The sequence below is a fragment of the Schistocerca cancellata genome, chromosome 6 (genome assembly GCF_023864275.1).
Source record: "Schistocerca cancellata isolate TAMUIC-IGC-003103 chromosome 6, iqSchCanc2.1, whole genome shotgun sequence".
Classification (NCBI taxonomy): domain Eukaryota; kingdom Metazoa; phylum Arthropoda; class Insecta; order Orthoptera; family Acrididae; genus Schistocerca; species Schistocerca cancellata.
The window spans coordinates 717,115,654-717,142,985 of NC_064631.1; the positions used below are offsets into that span (position 1 = coordinate 717,115,654).

Here is a 27,332-nt window from a genome sequence, read left to right on the forward strand (position 1 = left end):
GACTGGTTTTAAAACTGTTATATACTGACGTATATAAATTTTATTCCCATTCTCAGTGAGCTATAGCCATCAGAATATGTAGTGTTGAAAAATGGAGAGAGACCACCATCCTTTGGGACTGCTGTTTATCCCTCAGAGGAGTGTCATCATAGTAACTACACAATGGATTTTATGTCCATCAGAATAGCTCTAATTATGGCCAGCAGCTTCGAGTAAATCCCAAATCCACTAAGGATTGTCAATAACTCCTCATGGTTTATCAAGTTGTACACTATCTTAAAGTCCACTAAGACTGACAGATGCTGCTTTAACATGAGTCTTCAGTATCTGATGATTTTTTTGGGATTGCAGATCTGTTTGCTGGGAGACGGGGGAGGGGAGAGGGGGAGGGGTGAGGAGGAGGGGAGAGGGGGGAGGGAGAGGGAGAGTCTGCATGGAGGGGAGGGGGAGGAGAAGAGAAAGAGCGGTGGGAGAAGCCAGTACACAAGCTGCTCAGGGAAGGAGTGGTATCAACAGCGGAGAATGGGAATGTCTGCTTGGTGGCGCCGGGAGGGGGGCGTCAGGGAAGAAGTGGTTTGGACAAAAGAGAGAAGGGTAAAGGTAAGGTGAGGCAGTTGGAACCAGTCTATCAGAGGTTTAGGCCAGGGAGACTGCAAGATTGCAGGATATGCTGGAGAGAGAATTCCCACCTGTGCAGTTCAGAGAAACTTGTGCTGGAAGAGAGTATGTAAATGGCCTGTCTAGAGAAGCAGCCTGTGATTACTCATTATCACCCGGGCCTTGGGAAGCTCAACCACATCCTTCAACAGGGCTTTGACTACCTCTTGTCGTGCCCTGATATGAGGGATATGCTACCCACATCACCCAAAGTAGAGTTCCACTACAAACCCAACCTACAGAATATCCTTGTCCATCCATGTTCCAATCTCGCTCACTTGCAGTCAGCCCAGATGCCAGACCTGTCTCGCACATCCATCTACCACCTCCTACCGCAGTCCAGTCACAGGCACTTCCTACCCAATGATAAAGAGGACCATGCATGAAAGCCACCCTGTTATATATTACATATGCTGCAATTACTGAACAGCATTCTATGTGGGCATGACAAGTAACCAACTGTCTACTCACACGAATGGCCACTGACAAACTGTGGCAAACCACAAACTTGACCAACCAGTTTCCGAACATGCTGTGCATCACAGCACAATTTACTTCCATAGATGCTTCAGTACATGAGATGCTTCAGTACATGGATCATTTGGATACTCTCCTCCAGCACGAGTATCTCTGAGCTATGCAGGTGGGAATTGTCCAGCATATCACACACTTTTGCAATCCCCCTGGCCTAAATCTCCACAAACCTGCTTCCCACTGCCTCTCCTTACCTTTTTCCTTCTGTCTTCTGTCCACACCACTCCTTCCCTGTCCAATCATCTACTGCCTTCTCCCACCAATCCCCCCCCCCCCCCCCACGTGGTCTGTCTCTGTCTCTCTCTCTCTCTCTCTCTCTCTCTCTCTCTCCCCCCCCCTCCCTCCCTCCATCTCTCTTTTCCACTCATTTCCCTGTAACCCTCTTCATCTTTCTATATTTTTCCCCAATTCCTGGATGACCCCCCCCCCCCTCTCTATCTCTTTGCCTTTTATATGTTGCACCCTCTGCACTCCTTTTCTCTTGTTGTGTTGTCTGTCAAAAGACGTGCCTCGCGTTATCCTGCTAGCCCCTCCTTGCCTCATTTATCCTTCCCCTTCCCCATCTCCATCAGTCAAGGAACTGATCCCAACAATCAGCACTCGATAAGGAGTCTTGCCACTGCTATGGAAGTGTGTGTTTGGGTGTATGAGTGACCATATGGGTAAATGTGAGTACTTTTGCTAGAAAAAAGCTCAAAATATAGTGTGAACACTGTTTTATGTTATGTGTCTCTGTACCACACGTGTGATTGCTATAGCTGAGTTGTTTCCTTTCTTTATTTTACATCCCTACATACAAATAAGCTGTAATCCACAATCTCTCTGGTGGTAAGAAATACCTACCTATCAAACAGGTGGGGGTGGGGTTGGGGTGAAAAAGAAGCGAGGTTCACGATGTGTGAATTCCCAGACTTTATTATTCCAATATTTGAGAATGAAAGCACTTAGCAACATACTTTACACATAATTTCAAATGTTTACAGTTTTTTTTCTGCTAACAACCCCTTGCAAAATGATGCAAGGAAAAACATTTATCACATACTACTTTTCCACCACTGATCCAGTAGGAGTATTGCTTGAGGTATGACATTATGTGAGGGAGGTTTGAAAATTTCTCGGAATCACCACAAGAGGTCAGTGCCAGCGCAACGAGTTGTTCACGTGAAATTCATTGGACTGTTGCCTATAAACACGTGCCACGTCAGTGTTCTTGGAAGAGAGCTGTGGCGGTGATGTGGCTCTGTTGTTGTTACGGCATAATGGTTTGTGAAGATGGAAAAAAAAAAAACATTGAGATTCGAGCAGTGATTAAGTTACTTCGTAAAGAAAGGTATGAAAGCAAAGGACATTCATGCCAATTTCCACAATACACAGGGTGACTCTGCTCCTTCATATTCAACTGTTGCCAAGTGGACAAATGAATTTAAATTTGGTCGGGAGAACTTGGATGATGATCTGCGCAGTGGTCAGCCAAGATGTGTCACTACTCCAGAAATCATTGCAAAAGTGCACAAAATGCTCACGGAGGATCGCCGACAAAGTGTGTGAAATTGGTCATGCTTGACAGATGACATCTGAACTGGTATATCACATTTTAACTGAAGAAATGGAAATGAAAAATTATCTGCAAGGTGGGTGCCGTGACTCTTGACGCCTGCCCACACACGTGCCTCCGCCATGGCAAAATTACATGAATTAAGGTATGAACTGTTGCCACACCATATTATTCACCTGATATGGCTCCGTCAGACTCCCATCTCTTCAAAAACTGAAAATTCTTCTTTATGGACGAAGATTTACTTCAAATGAAGAATTGATAGCTGGAGTTGACAACTATTTTGCATCCCTGGAGGAAATTCATTTTCGAGATGGGATCAAAGCACTGGTACCAAGTGCATTAATTACAAGGACACTACATTGAAAAATAAAAATGTTTCAGTGGTCTAAGTACTATTTTCTATTCCGTTCTGAGAACTTTTCATACCACCCTCATAATTTATTACTTCTTTACTATATACTGTATTCGTGACATTTTACAGACAGTATCCACATATACTGTTGAATGTAAATGCACAATTATATCATTGTATGACACATAGTTATGGAGAAATGGTTTCATAAACAATGAGATGAGTAAAAAAGTACTGCATCATGCGCAATGTTTAAATTTATTACTTCTTTCCTACTAACTCTATTCACAATAAATTTTGCTGACAGTATTACATATATCACTAAATGTACCTACAATATTATATCATTGAACAACATGTAGTTCAGGAGATATGATGTCACAATAGTGATGATATGCAAATGTTTAAAAATGGATGGATGAATAAATAAATATATAAGTAAATAAACCCTCTCTCTTTTCATTCTTTACTGTGAGTAGTATCACATTTCACAATTATAGTTATTGATCAAATGGAAAAATTCATACAGGAATGTGAAAAATATACAAAGAGACAGATGAGGATAGCCAGAAGCTACCTTAGCTCAGTACAACTGACAATCACTCAAGACTGACAAAAATAAATAAAACCTAGCTTTTGGAAACTTGTTCCTTCAGCAGGGATGAGAGGCAAGAAATGGGGAAAGAAGGGAACGTGGATGCAATTCATTGACAACCTAAGTAACAAGGAAGAGATAAGCCAAGATGGAGCAAAGGGTGTCAAAGAGAAGTCAAAGATAGCATGTCATAAGTACTGTGCCAGTTTCAAAGCAAATAAGATAGACTGAGATCTAAAGAGGTGTAAGTGATATGAATAAGAAGGATAATGTCAAGGAGTTTTTTTATCTTTGTCTCCTTGTTAATATTACCCACCTTATTCACCTCACTTTAAATTTCAATGTATCTTATTTGCTCTGAAGCTGGCATAGTACTTATAACGTGCTATTTTTGTCTTTCCTTTGACACCCTTTACTCCATATTTGCTTTCCTTCCTTCTTACCTCATAACCTAGGTTGTGAATGACCTGCATCCACTTCCCTTCTTTCTCTGTTTTTCCCTCGTTCCTCTTGCTTCCCTGATGAGGGAATAAGTTTCTGAAAGCTATGTTTTATTTATTTTCATTGGTTTTGTATCACTGTTGGCAGTACTGAACTAAGGTAATTACTGGCCAGCCCATCTGTCTCTTTGTAAAATTGTGATTATTTCTGATTTTGCATTTCTTGTCATAATATATCCACATATATCTTTCTCATCTATGGCTTATTCCATGCCTTCACCTCTTAATGTCTCTAATAGTTTGATCATTCTATTGTAAACATTTTTACAAAATAAATAAATAAAAAAGATATCTGTATGCATCCTAAGTTCTGAGAGCATTCCACCCATGGTTTATTATGTTTTTTCATGTGATCATAACATCACTGAAGTGAAGAAAAACTGACTGTATGTACTAAAGCACTGTCAGTCAGTTATCAAATATGGTATTCTTTTTTTGCATAATTTGTTTTTGCTTATAAATACACTCCTGGAAATGGAAAAAAGAACACATTGACACCGGTGTGTCAGACCCACCATACTTGCTCCGGACACTGCGAGAGGGCTGTACAAGCAATGATCACACGTACGGCACAGCGGACACACCAGGAACCGCGGTGTTGGCCGTCGAACGGCGCTAGCTGCGCAGCATTTGTGCACCGCCGCCGTCAGTGTCAGCCAGTTTGCCGTGGCATACGGAGCTCCATCGCAGTCTTTAACACTGGTAGCATGCCGCGACAGTGTGGACGTGAACCGTATGTGCAGTTGACGGACTTTGAGCGAGGGCGTATAGTGGGCATGCGGGAGGCCGGGTGGACGTACCGCCGAATTGCTCAACACGTGGGGCTGGAGGTCTCCACAGTACATCGATGTTGTCGCCAGTGGTCGGCGGAAGGTGCACGCGCCCGTCGACCTGGGACCGGACCGCAGCGACGCACGGATGCACGCCAAGACCGTAGGATCCTACGCAGTGCCGTAGGGGACCGCACCGCCACTTCCCAGCAAATTAGGGACACTGTTGCTCCTGGGGTATCGGCGAGGACCATTCGCAACCGTCTCCATGAAGCTGGGCTACGGTCCCGCACACCGTTAGGCCATCTTCCGCTCACGCCCCAACATCGTGCAGCCCGCCTCCAGTGGTGTCGCGACAGGCATGAATGGAGGGACGAATGGAGACGTGTCGTCTTCAGCGATGAGAGTCGCTTCTGCCTTGGTGCCAATGATGGTCGTATGCGTGTTTGGCGCCGTGCAGGTGAGCGCCACAATCAGGACTGCATACGACCGAGGCACACAGGGCCAACACCCGGCATCATGGTGTGGGGAGCGATCTCCTACACTGGCCGTACACCACTGGTGATCGTCGAGGGGACACTGAATAGTGCACGGTACATCCAAACCGTCATCGAACCCATCGTTCTACCATTCCTAGACCGGCAAGGGAACTTGCTGTTCCAACAGGACAATGCACGTCCGCATGTATCCCGTGCCACCCAACGTGCTCTAGAAGGTGTAAGTCAACTACCCTGGCCAGCAAGATCTCCGGATCTGTCCCCCATTGGGCATGTTTGGGACTGGATGAAGCGTCGTCTCACGCGGTCTGCACGTCCAGCACGAACGCTGGTCCAACTGAGGCACCAGGTGGAAATGGCATGGCAAGCCGTTCCACAGGACTACATCCAGCATCTCTACGATCGTCTCCATGGGAGAATAGCAGCCTGCATTGCTGCAAAAGGTGGATATACACTGTACTAGTGCCGACATTGAGCATGCTCTGTTGCCTGTGTCTATGTGCCTGTGGTTCTGTCAGTGTGATCATGTGATGTATCTGACCCCAGGAATGTGTCAATAAAGTTTCCCCTTCCTGGGACAATGAATTCACGGTGTTCTTATTTCAATTTCCAGGAGTGTATGTGCTGCAATACTTAAAGCCCCTTGAAACACAGACAAATATTACAACATATAATTCTGTTACTATTTGAGAAAGAAGTCCCCTAAAACATTATGAACTACTTGGATTACTAGGTCTAAGAACTAAGGGGGGTCTTTGGAAGTGTACACTAAAGATGTTAATGTGAATGTAGTCATTAACTGGGTGTTAGTGTAAAAGACACACATGGGAAAAAATTATGTGGAAGTCACTTTCTAATGGCGCACACTGCACAAAATTCACCCACTGTAAGCAAGATACAGACAGTGTTCTATTTACATCAAAGTATTGTATAATAAATGGAGACTTGTTTAAGAAAGAAATCTGACCATCCACTGTTTGTGCAACTTATTGAACATTTTATGTGCACACTAGCCGGCTTTCTTTCTACTTCAGCAAGCAGCTCCCTTTATTTTAGTAACAAACAACGCAAAGATGAGGTTTAACAAACAGTCTCAATTCATGCACTCCACAATAATTCACATACCTAGATACAGAAGAACTGGAAGGCCACTTTCGCAGGTTTTTAAATGATCCCGAATAACTCAAACGTCTACAATAGTGAAATGTAAGAAAAACTGTAAGCGTTATTAATTTTTAAAAAAGAAATAATAATAGTAATTTCTTTCTTTTAAACAATACCAGAAAATGAGCCAAGGAAACAAAAAATATGATTTTAGCAGAACTTATTGCAATATGCAGGTTGAAGATGTTGGAAGATACAAACCATTTACACCCAGTGAAAGTATCAAAAACTGCAATTGTGCCAGTTTATGCAATGCTTATTTATTTTATTTGGCATGTTTATTTCCATAGATCTTTAAGTGGAATAATATTTTACATAATTTTCATAAATTTTTATTAAGAAATGAATGAGACAAGAAATACTAAAAGGATAAGTTTCTAAAGCTGCTTGCACGTAAGCCAAAATTTACCTAGTTCATATAATATTCACTGCATATGAGGACTATCAATTAAAATTTCCTGTTGTGCAGAAGTAGCTAAATATATACTAGGTGGACGAGAAGAAAAAACAAATCTAGATTCTTACAAAGGCCAGATGATTAAAGAAGAATACAAATAAATTATGAAAAATTTAACACTAAAAATAAAGGGAATGAAATATTTAACACTGAAAATAAAGGGAATGCTGACACTGCTGGTAACATGTTGGAAAAGAAATGAAAGGAAATGGATGTTGGCCTTCTCGTAACATTTCTGGTGTCTGAGTTGACATGTATACTCAGTCTGATATCTCCCCCCCGCCCCCCCCTCCCGCCCCCAACAAATATTTAATAATACAATTTCATTTACAGCATATGTAGCATTAAAAACTGATAAGGAATGCCCATGCCATGATGAATAAAATTTTATGAAAAGAAACTATGGAAATTAACTGAATTTTGTCAGATAGGCTATCATGATGAATTTAGCACACACAATAACTTTTAACATCGACACAATGAGGATAATCTTGCAATCATTGCAAAATTGAGACATTGGCAGATAGTGATCTGCCCTAAAGCCTTATGGGAATCAGAATCAGAATTTCAATGTCTCGTAACATACAAAGTTCAATCATATATTTAATGTACAGGGGATTCATCAGTACTGCAGTTTCAGTTCAAGTGGATTACAGAAACGATATATAACAACAACATTAATATATAAAAATAATTACCTTGCAGTCATTTATTTGACGTAGAACTGCTTAGCTTCATAAACAACTTTTTGCTTTCTTGCTCAGCTTTTCATACTGTCATTCAGAAATTTTTTTAAGGAAGAATAGTATTTCTGTACTAACAACTTTCGAAGCTTTTGGTTTAAGTTGTCTTAGCTCCATGCTGTGGATTTGTTTCTTTTCTAGCATGCTATAAATTTTCATGCCTATGTATTCTGGGGTTTGTGCATAGGACTTTATCTATGAGTGGGAAGCATGAAAGTCCTCTTGTTCCTAGTGATGTACTGGCATTCAAAATTATTGTCTATGAATAACTTAGGATTAATGTATATGAAAATAATCAGTTCACAAATTTATAAACAGGGAGAACTTCATATTTTTAAATTTCTTATCAGTGACGATGGCGACATGTCTGATCACCGAAATATTGTGCCCGTTGGACACTATGGACCGGCAGTACACCCGTGGACTGTTCGAGCAAGAAATATGCCGGGAGAAGTTGAAGAATCACAGGAATATTGTGGTTTTGCATTACACATATTTCTAACAACTGATTTTATGTAATTTTAATATTCTAATCATTTTACTTGTGTTACTCCAGAAAATAATGCCATATCTTATAACTGACTCAAAATAGCTGTGGTAAACTATTCCATGCCAGTAGGGTATGAAAATCTTCATTGTAAAGGCAGGCTGTTTAATTTATTTGCTAAGTCCTTTATATGATAAATTTCGGTCCAAAAAATTAACACAGCCTGCTTCTTTCAGTTGTTTGTTTTTGTGATTAATGTGGGTTTCATTTACCATTGAGTTTTACTTTTAAACTACAGTAAACATGTTTTTCCAATATTCAGTTTTAATCCATTTAGTTGAAACCAGTCTTCTCAACTGTCTAGTAGATTTGTGACAGTTGAGGGAATTTGATCTCAGTGACTGGTTTCGAAAAGCGCAGAAGTATCATCGGCAAATAAAACTGAGTGTGAATTTATGTTTATGAGCGAGCTGTTTACATAAAGTAAAATTAAGATTGGATCCAGACTTGAACCTCGTGAAATAGTCATCCATTCAGAGAAGGAATTCCCCTTGCTTAATGATATAACTACCCTTTGTAAAATAAAGCAGCAGAAAGCCCGGATGTTACTTAAGAATGAAAGATTCTCAGGAGACAGGACATCAAGGAACAGAAGACTGTCAGTATAGAATATGAGTGAACCAAGAGCAGCACACTCAGCGAACCAAGAACTGCATACTGAAATAGAGAGAATCTCAGACACCATAAGGAAAAGAAGGAGCATGTCCTTTGGGCACATCCTTAGAATGGACCAGGGGAGGCTGACATATCAGATATATAATTTCTGCTGAATCAGTGCTATCAGTCATTATCTCCATAGTAAAGTGTTAATGCACTGAAGAAAACTCTGTGTAATTAACCTCCCAAATTTGTTTCTTTGTGGGCTTCAGTCCGTGCTTACGCAACGGTAAATCCACAGCAACAATTTCAGCATTGTTGATCATCTTTGCTATCCATATGAAAATTTATGAATTGGGGTTTTGATTAACACTGATGCAGTACTGTAACACATTAGTAGGCATAAATAAGATTGGTTTAAATGATGTTCAGTATGTCCTTTTCATTGGACTGAACAATCCCTTATGAGTATTTGATTTTACTTCTATTTTCATTGAATAAGAGAATTCCAGCCATACCTTACACTATTACCTCATAGAAAGTAACCAGAAGAATAAAGCTGAAATAAAAAAGAAAAAAAAATCATGTATGATAATGGTGTAGGCTGAAGCAATGGATTAAAATTTGTACCAGCAGTGGGATTCAAACCAGGGTCTGCTGCTTACTCTCCTATTGTGCCAGACTGGCACTACAGCTACCACAGCTGCATTGACTATCCTTCCCCATACAAATACCAATTCACACCTCAGTACTAGGGCAGTAGAGATGGAGTGCTAGTGTGGCACAACAGATAGCACATCTGGCTAGTAAGCAAGATACCTGGGTTCGAATCCCAGAGCTGGTATAAATTTTAATTCATAACTTCAGCCTACACCATTATCATAGATGGATGTGAGACTCGATATGTCTCAGAAACATCACTTGCATATAAAAAAAAGGTTGCAAAACAAACTAAATGACCCATGATAATTAGCTGAGGCTATAGTCAATGAATTTGGGAAACTCACAGGTAGGACACTGCAGCTGGGAGATAGTCTACTGGTGTGTTTGGGTTGCTCACTTCAAAGAAGTGCTGCACTCTAATGGAGAGATATTTAGGTTGAGACGTGGTCCATCATACAGTTTTGATATGTTACCCGAGTTTACATAAACTTATGCTCAGGCAATATAAAGACACATTTGTAAAACATGAGTAAATAGAAGTTTCTCCTCAGATGATCATGAAGACAAAGAAATTGATGCATAACCACATGATAGTGCAAACCAGTAAAATTTTCAGATGCAGCTAGAAACTGATTACCAGGCTTTCTCTATACCAACTGAAAGATAAACCCCCAAATCTACAGTATCATAACTGGATTCTTACTACTGTGCATACTTTATCATTTGTGGTGAACAACATGTGCCAGATCTGTTAGTTTGATTCATTATTAAAGATGTTTACCATATTTCCTTCCATCTCTACTTTGCTGTCTGGTTTTTTAATAGGGTTTGATACTGGCATATTAGACATATCATGAGCAAAATTTAAAATGTAAAGTATAAGCAATAATTATATGGTGTAAAATGTATTTGGGGCTGTTATCTTACCGCTGTGTAGTTGGACTCTTGGGAGGCAAGCCAGGTGCTGTGGAGGCCATCTCAAACTGCTGTGAACTGTTGTTAACATAAGGTGTACGAGGATGCACAGGAAATGCTGGTGTTTGTGGCCTTGGGCTGCTTGAATGAGTGGGGCTGCCTGGCTCATCACTGACTGATGTTGTCCTCCATGAAGAGAAGCTTTCTTCTCTCATCTGGAATTTGTGTCAGTTAATCAAGTTTATATGTCAAGTAACAGCAAATCAAGTAAAAGCAAATCAACATAAAAACAAGAAATTGGCACACTTATTAATGGTAAATAACCTTTATTTTTTTGGTTGAATATCAATAAATTTCACTCACATTTCTTCCTTTCAGTTAAACTGTTTTACTAGTGATAGATATAATGGCAGTGACATCAGAATGTGGTTATTTATTTCCCCTTCCTCTTTCTGCTTCTTACTATCCCCTCTTTTGTTTTTTAGGCAACTGAATAACTGCATCACACAAAAAGGCATGCAGCAGTTGCAATGAAATTGATGTTACTGTGGAAAGGATTGGAATGTGGTATACTGGGTGGATACTTAACACAGGTCTTGCATATGAATCTTTCAATCAAATATGACCCATTGGACAAGGAGTAGGCAGCAAGAATGGTATAAGGATGTAGGTTGGTTTTATGGAGAAGATTCTCCAGTTTAAGGTCTTAATCCTTCCAGCATGTTTGTTTGGCCCTGGCTCTTCATGATTGGTGTAAACAAACCTTTGTTACTAACTATTAGGTAAAGAATAGATATCAAAGGTATCAGCAGTATAATAGTATTATTTAAACACCTACTAAAGCATATGACCTGGGAAAATGTTTATCTTTAGGATGACACTGAAAATAAAACAACAATATTTGCTGATCAAGTGTGCCATTATTTTAACATTGCCTTTCTGCTCAAACAAATAAATATACAGAAAAACCACTGAGAAGCAACAGATAGAAAGGGAATAATTACTCCCGTGCAACCAAGAAAAAAAAACTTTTATGTACAAAATAAAACAAGCAGTGATACAAACTTCCAAAGATACTTTAAAAAGTATAGCAAAATCTTCATGAATGTCACAAATCATGCAAAGCAGTTTATTGCAAAGTCAGGTAACACGAGTAAAACACTTTGGGAAGTTGTCAATGGTACCATAGGAACCAGTGTCAAATGAGTCTCACCTGAATACCTCCAGCTAAATGATACAAAAATCTGCTGCAAAACAGATTATTTAACATTTTAACTTGACTTTTCAAAGATTGACAATAAATCTAGTGTCAGAAATCACTATGCTAACAGTATTGTACTAAACTATATTCCTAACATTGGACAGGTCAATTGTCCTGGCTCCAGTAACTGAACAAGAGGTATTAAAAATCATAAGAATTAGAAAATCATTTTCATATGGAGTTGATGATATCTCAGATTACATATTAAAGAATATGTATGTAGAAATTGTCACACTGCTATACAATGTGATCAGTAGCTCAGTAAGCAGAGATGTTTCCCAGAAGTACTAAACACCTTGAAGGTAATTCTTATCTTCAAAAAGGGGGACAGTCAAGATGTTGAAGTTATTGTCCTATTTCCATTCCCAGCTATATCTGAGATAGTTGAGAAAGCCATATACAATAGAATCACAACATTTCTAGAAAAATGGAATTGTTGACCAAATGCCTAATTGGATTCAGGAAAAACAGGATTGTTAACAATGCACTCTTCAGTTGCTCTGGCCAAATTCTTAAAGCCTTCTATCATAAGAAATTTTCTTCTGGACTTTTCATTGACCTAAGTAAGATTTTTGAGCTCATTAATCACTGACTGCTACTTCAGAAGCTAAAATCATATGGCATAAGAGATACAGCACATAATTAGTTTAATTCCTGTCTCACCAATCAAAAGCAAATGACAGAAATCATAAGCCATGAACCAAAGAAAATTCATTCTGATGCAGCCCTGATAATGTATTTCATTTTTGCAAAATCACTTTTTTATGGTTCTATCACAACTGGTTTTGGCCTTCAAAGGCCATCGTCAGATGCTATGGACGGCATTTGATGAAAAAGTGTTCATGTTGTCAAATACACATAAAACAATATATAGTTGACAATGCATGAATACTTATTCATCAAATGCTACCCACAGCTTCTGAAGATGGCCTCTGAATGCCGCAACTGGTTATGATTGTATCATAAAAAGTGATAAAAAGTAATTGTGTTAAAAATAAAAAATAATATTTTATAATAAGTCAATCACAGTCTCTGCATATGGAATGTAATTTTCTCCAAAAGCCCTGATAAGCTGTGGAGTCCCACGATGCCCAGTTTTGGGCCTTATCCTCTTCCTATTCTTTATCAATGACCTTCCTCTAAATCTCCCTAATAGTTGTCCTGTGTCGTTTGCAGATGACTTGCTCTACCAGTTGCACTCAGCTCTGTAGTTGAAGCTCAGAATTAATGAAATGAAAGACTCCTCTCATGAGTAGTTCATGAGATGTATTATAATATCTGTGTAACGGGAGTTTTACATATCTTTGTCAAATGTGTACAACTGAATCTTTGGACAGTAGAACCGATGGTGTTCATCTTTGTTTTTTTGCTCGTGATGGAAATAATGTGAATTTTCCTGTTCTTTGTGTGTTCAACAAAAATTGCAGCCAGTGTTGGTGATTACAAAATACAAGTGGAAAAACTCGAAGCATCTGAAGAATGTGCAAAGTGGAAGTAGTATGTGTTGATGCTGTTGTGAGCATGTGTGCTTGAAGACATTGTAAATGGTATGTACAAATGTCCTGAACTCCCACATGATGTGACTGCAGAGAAAAAGGCAGCACATCAGCAGTGGTTGAAAAACGATGCAAAAGCAGCAAGTTTCCTAGCAAGTACATTAGGAAAATCCATTGGTGAGCTCGTGTTAACCTGATATTAAGTTTTTCATTGTGATTTTTGGGCTGCAAATTTTCTTGGAGTATCAGTACTGTATTACTTCATGTTTGGTTCTTTATTATGGCATATCGCCATACGTGCCAGGAGATAAAAACGGGCACTTGTAATTCCGCAAACAGTTGAAACTAGCCAATACTGTGGAATGAAACACTCCGTTTCAAATAAATTGGCTGCCTCTGCAGAAAAGATAAAAAAAAAGATAATTTCTTTAGCAAATCAACAAAAATAATTTCAGTGTTCTGCAAGACAACTAATGCTTGACTGCCAAAAACCTGGAAATAAAATAAAATCAGGAAACTAAAACTAATAACATATTTTAGCCTTCCTTAAGTATTTAAATATATTTTAATTCAGTTGCTAGCTCTCGGCCATAGAAATCCGTTTTGTTTTCATGGGAGTTGTAAACAAAGAAGAAAAAACCAAAATCACTAAACCTAAACATGTGTCTCATGGAAACTACCACCCTCACCACTGCAACTTAGATTGTTCTGTGCATGTGCGAATCTGGCAGATTGGGCTCGCCAGAAGAATTTTTCTGGCTAGTGTCTGGCTGCTTGCTGCTATTGCTGCTACAGCTAACAGCCATACTTCAACCAGCCATTAAGTGGGAGAAGGTACTGCTCATACGCAACTCAACTGCGTACAGGCACAAGCCCACTGGCAACTGCTCAAACGAAACTAATGTAAACCATTGTGATGTCATGGTCACTGGAATCAGTGTGTTGTTATAAAGTATTGCATAGTCTTCATCCTAAAGCCTTTAAATCATTTTGGTGTTGGCACATGTTTTTATGTGCATTGTGTTTTGTAGTTGGAAACGGCGCATTTTCTTTGCAACTTAAGTTTATTTTGGTTTTCTTTCCCTCATTTATGTTTTATTGTTACAATATTATTTTGCAGTAGTGGGCTAAGGTAAAATTCTTTGTTGAGTATCAGTTCTTACTAGTCAAAGTTACAAAAACTTTACTCAAAACTAACACAATGAAAAATTCCCGGAATTCTAAAAATTCCTGGGTTTTTCCTGGTTTTCTCCTGGATGAAAAAAATTCCCAGTTTTTTCCCGGATTTCCTGCATGTAACAACATCTTTTAAGATATTTTCATGTATTGTCTGTAATTTAGTATGTTAAAATAGATGCTCAGTCTTTTGTCATTCCTGTTATTGTGGCCACTGTTGTATTTGGCACAACGTGTGCTGAGTTTTCCTGTATATTTTAATCTGTTTAGCTGCTTAAAATGGGTTATTTCTGTCGTTGCTAAACATCTGCTGTTGTATGCAAATATAACATGTGAGAATGTGTTTAACATCAGCCCCATTTCTTTTTGGTAACACAGTATAAGATTTCTGGGCTTTAAACGAACAAAATAAACAAAACAGTTCTCATGGAATGATGGACCTATTTTATCAGTTCTGAAATCTAACACAAGTGATTCACCAATTTCTCATTAATACTGAAGTTGTCAGTAAATACTGATTAACAGTCTTGAATACAATTAATTATTGATTTCATTTGTGAAATATCAATGCAAATAGGTTAGTATATGCAAAAGGAACTACCAGATTTCTCTACAACCTAAGTGACAATGATATTCTGATTGATTAATTTAAATCTGTATTTCATATAATCGTCGCTGTTTCATATGATCATCTTGAAGTGGCTCGCAACACTCATTAATGGTCTGAATATTGCATATCAGCCTTAACATAATTGTGATTCACCATATAATTTACAGAGTCTAAATAAAAGAGCTGACATGTTGATAGACACTCAAACAAACACAAACATACACACAAAATACAAGCTTTCGCAACCAACAGTTGCTTCATCAGGAAAGAGGGAAGGAGAGGGAAAGACGAAAGGATGTGGGTTTTAAGGGAGAGGGTAAGGAGTCATTCCAATCTCAGGAGTGGAAAGACTTATCTTAGGGGGAAAAAAGGACAGGTAGACACTCGCGCGCGCGTGCACACACACACACACACACATACACACACACACACACACACACACACACACACACACACACACACACACACACATATCCATCCGCACATACACAGACACAAGCAGACGTTTTGTATATGCAAAAAGAACTACCAGATTTCTCTACAACCTAAGTGACAATGATATTCTGAGTGATTAATTTAAATCTGCATCTCATATAATCATCACTGTTTCATATGATCATCTTGAAGTGGCTCGCAACACTCATTAATGGTCTGAATATTGTATATCAGCCTTAACATAATTGTGATTCACCATATAATTCACAGAGTCTGAGTCTGCTTGTGTCTGTGTATGAGCAGATGGATATGTGTGTGTGCGAGTGTATACCTGTCCTTTCCTCCCCCTAAGGTAAGTCTTTCCGCTCCCGGGATTGGAATGACTCCTTACCCTCTCCCTTAAAACCCACATCCTTTCGTCTTTCCCTCTCCTTCCCTCTTTCCTGATGAAGCAACCGTTGGTTGCGAAAGCTTGAATTTTGTGTGTATGTTTGTGTGTCTATCGACCTGCCAATGCTTTTGTTTGGCAAGTCACATCATCTTTGTTTTTAGAGATATATATGTACGATCGCAAACTGGAGAACATGATGTTCAGAGCTAATGATGCAGAGGCTGGCACCATGCGGAGTTTTCCATGCATACTATTGGCTTGCTTTAAGGCCTGGAGTTGATGTGTTGTGTTTCCTCAATCTGCATTAGGTTTTCTGTAGGAGAAATATACAATACATGCCGTAGTTGCAGTCAGAGACTACTAATCTTGTTTGAGGACTGGGGAATGTCCTTGTCCTTCTGCTGCCTTCAGTTATTCTTCCAGCACCATTAACAATATTATGAGGAGTCCTCACAGGAAGCACCACTTTCCAGAGGAATACTATTAGCAGGAGAAGTGGAATGCTAATGAGAATGTCTGAATTCTGGTCTTGAGACTGATGAGCTGCAAGGCAGTGTGTTTAAACAATTTTTGTGAATTGCTGGGATCAGACACAGGCAAGGACATTGTCAGCAACCATCCTCATCTCTGCAGGTAAGTTAAGGGCATCCTGGGGCAAAGAGTATATTTAAAAGTGTTTCATATCTCTGCATTTAGACGTCAGTGATTGATACAGTTATTCTTTTCATACAGGAGTGCTACAGTACATTTATCACTGGTCAGGGAGCAGTACTTATAAACCCGTTCCCCAGGTCGAAGTGAGACTGGCAACCCTAACAAACATCACTGTTGCTTGCGAGAATGTTTTTCTGATATTAAAATGTAGGTCTAATTTTTTGTCACAGATACTGTTTGAGCATATTTGTGTTGCAGATGAATTGCAGCATTTATTACGATCCATTGTTTAAATGAATAGAAAACACAACATTTAACATAAAATTAAGGTGCAGTAGGTGTAATAATGAAAATAGCTGTGAAAATATGGTGTCCACAGAGCCCAAATTCACAGAATAATATTGTCAGCTAAAATATGTGAACACCTACTGATGACATCACAACTAAGAAACAATGGAGAGGCTTCGTTCCACCGTAGACCTCAGTGGTTCACAACCCACAACATGCCACAGCAGTCCACCCAAACCACTGTCACCCTGAACACAGAGTTATTGTGCAGCTTGGCCCCCAGTGGACCCCCCCCCTGGGAATGTCTCATACCAGACAAATGTTTGCATGGAAGATTAATTATGGTGTATGCGTACATGGAGACAGTGTTTGCACACCAATCACTGACATAGTGTAACTGAAGTGGAATAAGGGGAACCAGTACGCATTTGCCAAGGCACATGGAAAACTGCCTTAAAAACCATCCACAGACTGGCCGGCACACCGGACCTCGACACTAATCTGTCGGGCATATTTGTGCCGGCGATCGGCATGCTTTCCTGCTCGGGAAGCAGCGCGTTAGACCGTGTGGCTAGCCGGGCAGGCATCTTTCACTATTACTTCCAAGTAAAACAAAATTTCTTCAACTCGTTTACTTGCCAGATGAAAAAAAAGTATATTGAGTATGATTGAGGACAGATAGACGTACCAAAAACAACAGTCCCACCACCAAATTGTAGATGCAGTCAACTGAAAATGAGTATTGGACATAGTTAAAAAAAAAATCATATGAAATTTCAGTCTGGAGTCCCCTTAACATGTGGTACTAACAAAGGAGTGCCAAAAGGTCAAAAGAAGACAACCTGTTTCGTCATATGAGGGTAATACCAAAAGTAAGGTCTCCTATTTTTTATATAAGTACATAGACCTGTTTATTTCTACAATGGTTTACATCAGTTTACAGCTTGAACATTTAGCTATTTTTCGACATAATCACCATTGCTATCGATGCATTTTTGTAGATGCTGTGGCAGTTTTTGTATGCCCATGTCATACCAGCTCGCCGCCATGCTATTCAGAAAGTTATGAACCTCTCCTTTCACCGCGTTGTCGGACCTGAATTGTTGGGACCACAATTAATGCTGACAGGTACTGTGAGACTCTGAAAAAACTCAAACGGGCAATTCGGAACCAGAGAAGAGGAATGTTGAGCAAGGGCGTACACATTCTCCATGACAACACTCGCCCACACATCGCTCGGCAAACCATTGCTCTCCTGCAACAGTTTCAGTGGAACATAATCACTCACCCACCCTATAGTCCTGACTTGGTGCCCAATGACTATCACCTGTTCCCTAGGTTAAAAGAACATTTGGCCGGAAAGCAATTCAGCTCTGACGACGAGGTGAAAGAAGAGGTTCATAACTTTCTGAACAGCATGGCGGCGAGCTGGTATGACATGGGCATACAAAAACTGCCACAGCGTCTACAAAAATGCATCGACAGAAATGGTGATTATGCCGAGAAATATCTAAATGTTCAACCTGTAAACTGATGTAAACCATTGTAGGAATAAACAGGTCTATGTACTTATAAAAAATAGGAGACCTTACTTTTGGGATTACCCTTGTAAATGCATTTAGCAAGTGCAACAGCATCACAAAGATGATCATCTGATTCTTGTGACAGACACTGAACAGTGTGTCAAAGAGAGTTTGCCTGACAAATTTCTGAGAATGTGTGTTCCCACAAGTGTCAAGCAACTATTACTTCATACCACATACATTGTGCAAAAAGACTGGGATGGTAAGGTGTCTAGCAGAGTATTGATGTAGATGTTGTTAATGCATTTTGTCTCTTAATTTGTAGGTAGTATGCAGCTGATATCCTATTATTTATTAGCTTAGGTATAATTTAAGGAATAAAGATATAGCTCAGTGAATAGTTGAGGCACTGAGCCATTGGTGGGCACTTAAACAAGACTGAGAACTTTGCTAAGTTTTGGATGAATCCTATAATACACATACACCATAGCCAGGACAATTATATTCGACTAAGGACTTTCCAACCATATTTACTGATTTTTTGCAGACATCATGGCTTGTAGCATAAAGTAGTATATGTAGTGGTACTCCATGGAAACAACTGGAATATGTGAAATTCCTCATGCACATTTGTTATACACTGTTGTATAAGTAACATGGTTAATACATTCATAATCAAAATGGACATAAGCTAAAAGCCATTATGTAAGTTAAGCACTTGGTATGAACTTCAGCTTAAATAACATTTTTTTATTGAAGCAAAGCACATGAAAGATATGACAAAGAACAGTGACAGCCTAGTAAATTTGATTAGTTGCATTAGTCACCTGCGTGTGCCAAGCAGAAGTGCAGGTATTAGTGTGAGGGGTTGTAGCACCAGCAAGTGATAGTGATGCGATGAGACCCGCCAAGTGGTCCTGGTTGTTTGCAGAACTACCCACTGAGTGCTGCTGCTGTTGTGGCTGCTGGTGATGTACAAGAACTTCGCGACTTCCGGGACCGTCCACAGTCGTCAGCAGTCCAGATGAATCTGACTCCGCTCGCTGCCTGGTTATGATAAGCTCGTGGGGTGGAGACATAGGTGAACTCTGACATAAAGAAGGTACATTATTAATGCTTGTATGACCGTACTGAATTTCACTGAGATATTACTCATAATTTGACATGAAAGTTGTGGCTATCACTTAACATGGAAAAGTCAGCACTATGTGTAACACTGTTTATTATTATTATTATTATTATTCTCCATCCTCTTAGCTGTCTGTCTGTATCTGGGGTTAATCAGTTACAAGAAACAAATATGAATAAATTAAGCATACAACAACAATTGCATAGTTTACTCAAAATTCAGTACTTAATAAAACGGATAAGAATAAATGGATAAAAAATATTAGTATCTACAAAAATATTGAGTCCAGAAGCCTTCATGATGCTGCTAACAGGCCATTTCTTCAGCCTCTTACAAAGTCAGTATTTGAAGAGCATAATCATAGCACAAAACTATCCTGGGTATTAATGTTAGCTTTTGACACCAGAGCTTTTACTTCTCCTTCAAATAAGTTCTCAGTTGCCTCCACATGCTTCAGTGGGCTCCATTGCAGTCTTCTCAATAAGAAAAAACATTTGGCAGCACCACGGATCTGGTAAGGATCCTTTGTGTAGCAATGAATATTGGGATATGGAGGTCAACCTAAAGTAAATATTGCTATAACATTCTCTCTCTCTCTCTCTCTCTCTCTTTTACACACACACACACACACACACACACACACACACACACACACACACACACTGGGACTAGCTGAAATATTAAATATCTTTTGAAATGCCCTGGCAGGTGAAAACTGTATGCCAGACCAAGAAACCATGCTTTCTGTGGACAATGTTCTTACTGACTGAGCTCTCTGGATATTATTCATGACCTCACAGCTTTCCTTCCACAAGTACTTCCTCCTACCATCCAAAAACCACATGAACTCTCCTGCATACCTCGTGGGACTAGTACTCATTTCTTCCTGGAGTTATATCTGTGGTTGCTGAGGAAAGCATAAGCCCTCTGCTGTTTCTCATCTACATAAACAATTTAAGAGACACTCTGATCAGCCCTCTTAGATTGTTTGCAGCTGATGTCTTTGCTTACAATCTAGCAAAGTCATCAGATGATGAAAACAAATTTAAAAATAATTTAGACAATACATCAGTAGGGTCTGAATAATAAAAATTGCGAGGTCCCTCACACGAGACAAGAAAACAAAAAAAAAACAAAAAAAATCCATTAAATTTCAGTTACACAATAAGTCACCTCACTTTATAGGTTGCTGATTTAACTAAACACTTGAAATTATAATTTTGAAAAACTTAAATTGGAACCATCACATAGAGGATGCTGTGGGAAAGGTGACCCAAAGACTGGGTTTTATTGATGAACGTTTACAAGATGCAACAGATTTACTAAAGAGACTGCCTACATTTCCGTTGTGTTCTGGAGTATTGCTGCATGGTGTGAGATGTTTACCACATAAGATTGATGGAGGACACTGGAAAAGTGTTATCACAAAATGGAGAGGGGGGGGGGGGAGAGGGTTACAGAAGTGATAATAGAGTTTCGGTGTCAATGATTAAAATAATGGCATTTTTGTTAGTCTGTGTGACAATGGTTAAAACAAAGGTATTTTTTGTTGTGGCATGATCTCTTCAGGAAATTTCTATTACTGCCTTTCACCTCTGCATGCCTCAATATTTTGTTGACTCCCACCTACATAGGGAGAAACAATCTCTCTCTCTCACTCACTCTCTTTTGGGGTGGGGGAGAGGGAGGGGGGACTTCTGTAATCTGACTGTCTTCATGAGGCTTGCTACGAATTCCTCTGATCTGCCAACCTCTTCATCTTAAAGTATCACTTGCACCCAACATCCTCAATTATTTGATATATTCCAATCTGTGTCTACAGTTTATACCCTCTACTGTTCCCTCGAGTACCACAGATGTTATTCTTTGATATATTAACAGAGTCCCACAACCCTGTCACTACTTCTTATCTTGTCAATCCTGCAGAGAACCTCCTCATTTGTTGTCTTATCAGTCCACCCACCACATTTCAAACATGTTGATTCTCCTCCTTTCCAATTTCCCCATGGCCCACAACTCACATCCATACTATGTTGTGCTCCAAACATACATTCTCAGAAATTTCTTTCTCATATCATAGTGATAAAATAAGAGAAATCAGAATTTGCACAGAAGATTTAGTTAATTTTCTGCACATGCTATTTGAGAGTGGAGTAGTAGAGAAATAGTCTAGAAGCAGTTAGGTGCACCCTCTGCCACACACTAGTGACAGCAACAACAAAATGAAAACAATTGATTCAGCTATTCGTTGGAAAACAATTGACTCATCGTGTAGTAGTTTATGTATCAGTTGAATTATTCATTCCCTCTTTTGAGGGAAACTAGCCTATGGATGCTGCCGAATGAAAACAGTTATCCAGTTGACTGAAGTTTTATGTTTTGGTGGAATTATTATTCACTGATTTCTTTTGAATGAAATAAGTCTGTGGGAGCAACTTAATGGAAACAGACGATACAGTTTGTTGTAGCTGAGAGTAACAACTGGAGGCCCCTGATCCCATGCACACTTGGCTCTTAGCAGTAGCATTAAATCATTTTGGAATTGTTGAATCACTATTGTTGACTGCACTGTTATCAGCTGTCATAACTGTTACTGTCATTCTGCTATTTGCTTTTTATTGAGTGCCAATGAGTAGCTCATAGTTTAGTTTTTTGTGCATGTTAATGAGGAGGCATTTACTTAATAGTGAACTTTGTTTCTAGTTCAAAATGTTAAAACACTCCGTTGCATGAGAATGGAAGCAATCATATGATCAGATGAAAAGTGACCTTCAGCATAAATTCAATGTGATATAAAGTATTTGCAAGGATAATACATAATCTGAAACTATATTAATTAAACAAATTTGAAGAAAATTAACAAATGGTGACAAATATTTCTTGTGAAAAAGGGTACTTCCAACAAGTGACAGTATATGCTTAAAAAGAAAATGATTAACCCGTTAAACAATTAAAAAATATATCTTACATTCATTCTGTTCATGACATGTCTGCATTTATTAATAGATAACTATTGGTGTTAGTACAAATCAGTAGGAAGAGTGAGACAGAGCTTCAATAAATTTAAACAAGAAAGTAATTGTTCATTTAATTAAACAAATATTTGTAATGTAGCACAAGTTATTAACCTTTCAAAACCTAACACAAAATCATATTAAATGTCAGAAATTTGAAAAGTTCATATTTAGGTAAATAAATTTATAAATCTTGAAAATACTTCATTTTTAGAAATATAATTTTTATTCACATCTCCTTTATATAAGTTAGGTGATTTGTCTCTAAAAAGTCAGCAATCCTAGTCATGATTCATCTATAACCAGAAATGCTGAAAAAATATGTATGTGAAATCACTCAACCCCAAATGTTCATATAGCTGATGTGGCAGCAGAGTCTAGTTTCTTTTAGTTGTTCATTCAGCTGACTGAATGAAAAAACTGACTGACCAATCAGCAATTAAACCATTATCCCGTCATTACCAAATACTTAAGTGTGAATTTCAGAGTTACCCTGTAGATGTAGATGCAGCAGGAAAAGGGGGGGGGGAGGAGAAGAGTCATACCTGTGTTGTATCTGAAGTGTACTTCCGCGTCTGTTCGTGAGCCCGCTTCACTGCGACGAAGGGCCTTTCGCGGTCAAAAGAAGAGTCGGACTTCTGGCGGCCGAGGGTGCTGTAGCCAGTAGCGGCGGTGTGCAGGCGGCGCGATGACGCCCTAGAGGGCAGCAGTGGTGACGCAGGAGCACTGCCTCCACTTTTCTGTGGGGGTGGCAGGTGCTGCTGCTGATGCTGGGGCAGTGGCCCGGGGGCGGGTGCACCACCACTTGGGGACCCTGCCTGCAAACACAGAAACATTGCATGGTGCTGTCACCTGTCAAGCCACTAATGTTTTACTACATGAAAATGTTGTTCCTACATGGTGTAACATGTCACTCCCTGGTTGTGTTTGTGTGCTCACCCTATTTCTGTTGTGTACACTAGATTTGGTTTCAATGAGAGGGATGTTTTGTTGAAACTGAGACAATGAGTTGGTCTTTCTCTAATCCTTCAACATGGGCTGAGGTGGTGGCCTACAGGGACTGGCTGAAGGGTAGTGGTTTTCCGAAAATGGAAAACTTTTCCAGCATAAACTTTTGAAAGGGCCTGGAAGAAAGCAGCATTTGTAAGTGGGCAGAGCTGGTGTTTCCGTAGTGAATTTCCAAAATCAGGAAAAGTTACCTTTCTCGGTCAACCAGGTTATTCATATAACTGAGAGTATCCAGAAGTGAAATTCAAAAAATGGAAAATCCAGTAAGGAACGTAACAATATTAGCTCGCACACACTGGTTTCAGTTGCCTCATGTGTGTGTGTGTGTGTGTGTGTGTGTGTGTGTGTGTGTATTGTTGATAAACACCTCAATAGCCGAAAGCTATAATTGTAAGAATCTTTTTGCTGTGCCTATCTGCGGCTCAGCATCTCCGCTATATGGTGAGTGGCAACTTTCCTTCTCTAATATTGTTACATAGTATCCAGAAGTGGATTCTCATGTGTGGCTTTCTGGTTGCACATGCCCAGGTGCAGAGACCCTACATGACATCACGGAGCTCAGCAGACAGCTTGACAGTAGTGTTTGGTGAACTAGACGGACTTGGTGAAGTTTAATTGGTACAAATAAATGCCGACTGAACAGGCGTGATTTTCATTGAGAGTGCAGCATTGCACCCTCTACAGCTTAAAGCATTTGATGAACCCACATCACTCCACTGGTCTTCAAAGTCACCCGATCTCATGGTATGTGGTCTTTTTCATGAGAGAGTGTTTGGGGGAGGAGGGGGGGGGGGGGCTATACAGTGAAAGTCTATGTCTACATACCTTCTCTTTCAATGATTTTGGATGAATTGTGAAACCATAGAGCAACAGTAGTAAATGCATTTTCTGAAGACATGCTTGCCAAAGGCATGGGATAAGTTTGACTACTGTCTGCATGTTTGTTGTGTGCCCAGTGGAAGGCACATTGAACTTTTGTGAAAGATAAATAAAGTTTAATCCTGAACGCAATTGTGAATGCTATTCCAAGATTTTACACACATGCATGTAAAAAATAAATGGTTTTAAAATCAGATAGTTCTTTTGAAACTAAAAACATTCTAGTCCTACGTATAAGTTAGAAGTTTCTATCTTCTGTTACTTTAGACAAAAGGAGATCTGTGACAACATGGGCACTAAATAGTAAAACACTTATCTTGATTGCCAAAATAATTTTATTTTATCATATTATGACATGTTTCTGAAGAACCCTTTATCATCAGATAAGTGGCATGAAACATTCGGTATAAAGCAAGATGTTAAAAGAAATACATTCTAACAACACAGTAAAGATGAAAACATACCTATTAAAGTCAATACAGAGTGTCATGCTGCTTCCTACATAACTGCATCAGTGCCCAACTGATATAGGAAGTTTGACATTGTATAAAAAAAGTTAATGATGTGATTCTTATTGGTCTATTCAAAATTCTGATTGCCTGTACTATTGCTTTTAAATATTTTTGGTGAAACTTACATAGTGAGCTATTTCAACTGGTGCCAATTTCCTCTATGCAAATTCCAGCAGCTTTGGAGTGTCGCAGCTATGGCCTTGTTAGTACAAATTTGATCGCTTTATTAACATTTTATAAACAGAATATAAATAACATATATAGCTTTTAATAACCATTTGTCATAAAATGACTATGCCCATTTCATGGACATTACTGTCACTAATGCCAGCTATCGGTGAAATTGTTTTCCTTGTACAATGGCGAGCTGTGTATGTCAGTTGGGCACTGTTGCGGTTAAGGAGTAGAAAGTAAAATTAACATTTTGTCTTAAATCCTACCAGCAAATCACCCACCCCTGATTCTTCAAAGAATGCAACTCCAATTTTTAGAACAGCTTTAATGTTTGATTACTTTACCAACAAGTTAATTTGTTAAATGTTTGATACTATGCAGTTTGAAATTATGTTTAAAGTTTGTTGGAAATCACTAAGTGCTCTCATTCTCAGGTAGGTACTGGATAAATTTAGTCTGGGTGATCTGTATGCTGTGAGTTACACTGCCTCAAGACATATACAAAGTTTCTCACTGTACTGCTTGTCTTACTGTGTTAAGGGTTATGCTTCTAAACATATGATTATGACAGAACTTTCACTTTTTTTAAATTTGGTCAATAACTGTATGAAATATAAAAAAATCAAATTTTTGTTGTCCCTGGAAGTTGCTAGATATGCAACCCTGTGCTGTGATACAGCCTAGTACATAATATGAAAACTATGATACTGGAGGGTATTGATCACTTCATGTGTAGATAAAATCAAATCTTCATTAAAAAAAAATCACTCTTGCAGCTTGTGGCTTGTGAACAATCATTTTGTTGAATATAAATGTAAAATTTGAGTAGTTAACTTGCCAATAAAAATAAACATGCAAAGTTTTTCCGAAGTAGTTTGCATAAATGTTTATCCAAACTTTTGTAATTATTACATGTCAATACAAGACTGCTCAAACATTTTGTTGAATGTCTGTGTCAATGAATAAGCTCTTTGGGTTATGTGGTTATCTCTGTTCTGGTGGCTCCTACAGGGTGGAAAATTTTGTTACAATAGGAGTCTTCTGACGTTACTTGTAATGGTCAGATAGATTTTGTGCAGACATAAGAAACGGTTAGAAATTGATAGCTCATATATTTTGTGAACCAGTTATCTTAGAAATTGGGAATACAGAAGATATAATGAGAAACTGTTGTATTCAGTAGTTAGTGAACCATCAACATGACACTCCTGCAAATAGTACCTTTTCTTCAGACAAGCAAGACCTGTTGTACTCCTGAGAAGAGACAACAAAACCAACACTGAGAGAATCAGCTAAAAAGTTTTAATAGTTTACTACTGTATCCACGTCTCTTCAATTTCATTCAAAATAAATAACAACCAAGCTGTGGTTAAGGTGCTGTAGAGAAATTAATGAAAGAGGCCTGTTACAATCTGCAACTCTGACTGTGCCTCAGGTTAGCCGTTTAATAATATAGATTTATTCACTAAACAAAACATTTTTTAGCCTTGTTTAAAAGCTTAATTGTTATTATACAACTTAGGTTTTGGGTTACAAGCCATTTTCTAGTACACAGCTGATCCTAAGGACGATATCTAGCAAAGATAAACATGTTAAGTTATTACTCTGTCAATTTTTGACTTTAACTATAAACATTAGCTCTGCTGACAATTTTACACATTTACATTTGTATTCTACAACATTAATTTGGACGGCATTTACAACATCTGTGAATAACAAACAATGGACTAAAACTATGTACACAGGAGTTTGTTTTATAATCTATTTACGAATGAATGCCTCTGGATTCTTCTCATATGTACAGGTTGTAACATTGTCTAAAAGGTGTTGATAGCAAATGTGGGGATACACACCTCTGTTTTTTAATTTCTAATATTTCTAACTGAGTGAGATTTATACACTTCCCCTCTGTGTGTAGGACTTCTACATCTATTATGTATTTGTGGTTTTGGTTTAAGCAAAGTCCATCAAAAGATGAATCTAGCTTCCTTAATCGTAATGTTTTACTGTTCTTCAAGTCTAACACAGATTGACGTGCCAGTCTGTCCAATATAGCAGGAGTAACACTCTTGGCAGATGATCTTACAAACCCTACATTTCATGATGGCTGGTTGTTTGTCTTTTGAACTGAAGCAACATCTTCATAATGTCTGAGGGACATAGACAAGCACAGAGAAATGCTTTGCATTTAAAATGTTGCTTATCTTATAAGAAATTTTATCTATAAAAGGTA

The 27,332-nt window shown here is 38.8% G+C and overlaps 1 protein-coding gene across 1 annotated transcript in view; it reads right to left on the minus strand.

Annotated features, from left to right (window-relative positions):
- LOC126191055 (tensin-1) overlaps positions 1-27,332 on the minus strand; it is a 144,019-nt gene that overhangs the window by 13,605 nt on the left and 103,082 nt on the right. Inside the window, exons 3-6 of the mRNA XM_049931767.1 lie at positions 23,072-23,344; positions 19,211-19,471; positions 10,562-10,764; positions 6,589-6,654 (exon numbers count right to left, since the gene is read on the minus strand). Of these exons, the coding sequence (XP_049787724.1) occupies positions 6,589-6,654; positions 10,562-10,764; positions 19,211-19,471; positions 23,072-23,344 (803 nt within the window). The remainder of the gene's footprint in view (positions 1-6,588; positions 6,655-10,561; positions 10,765-19,210; positions 19,472-23,071; positions 23,345-27,332) is intronic.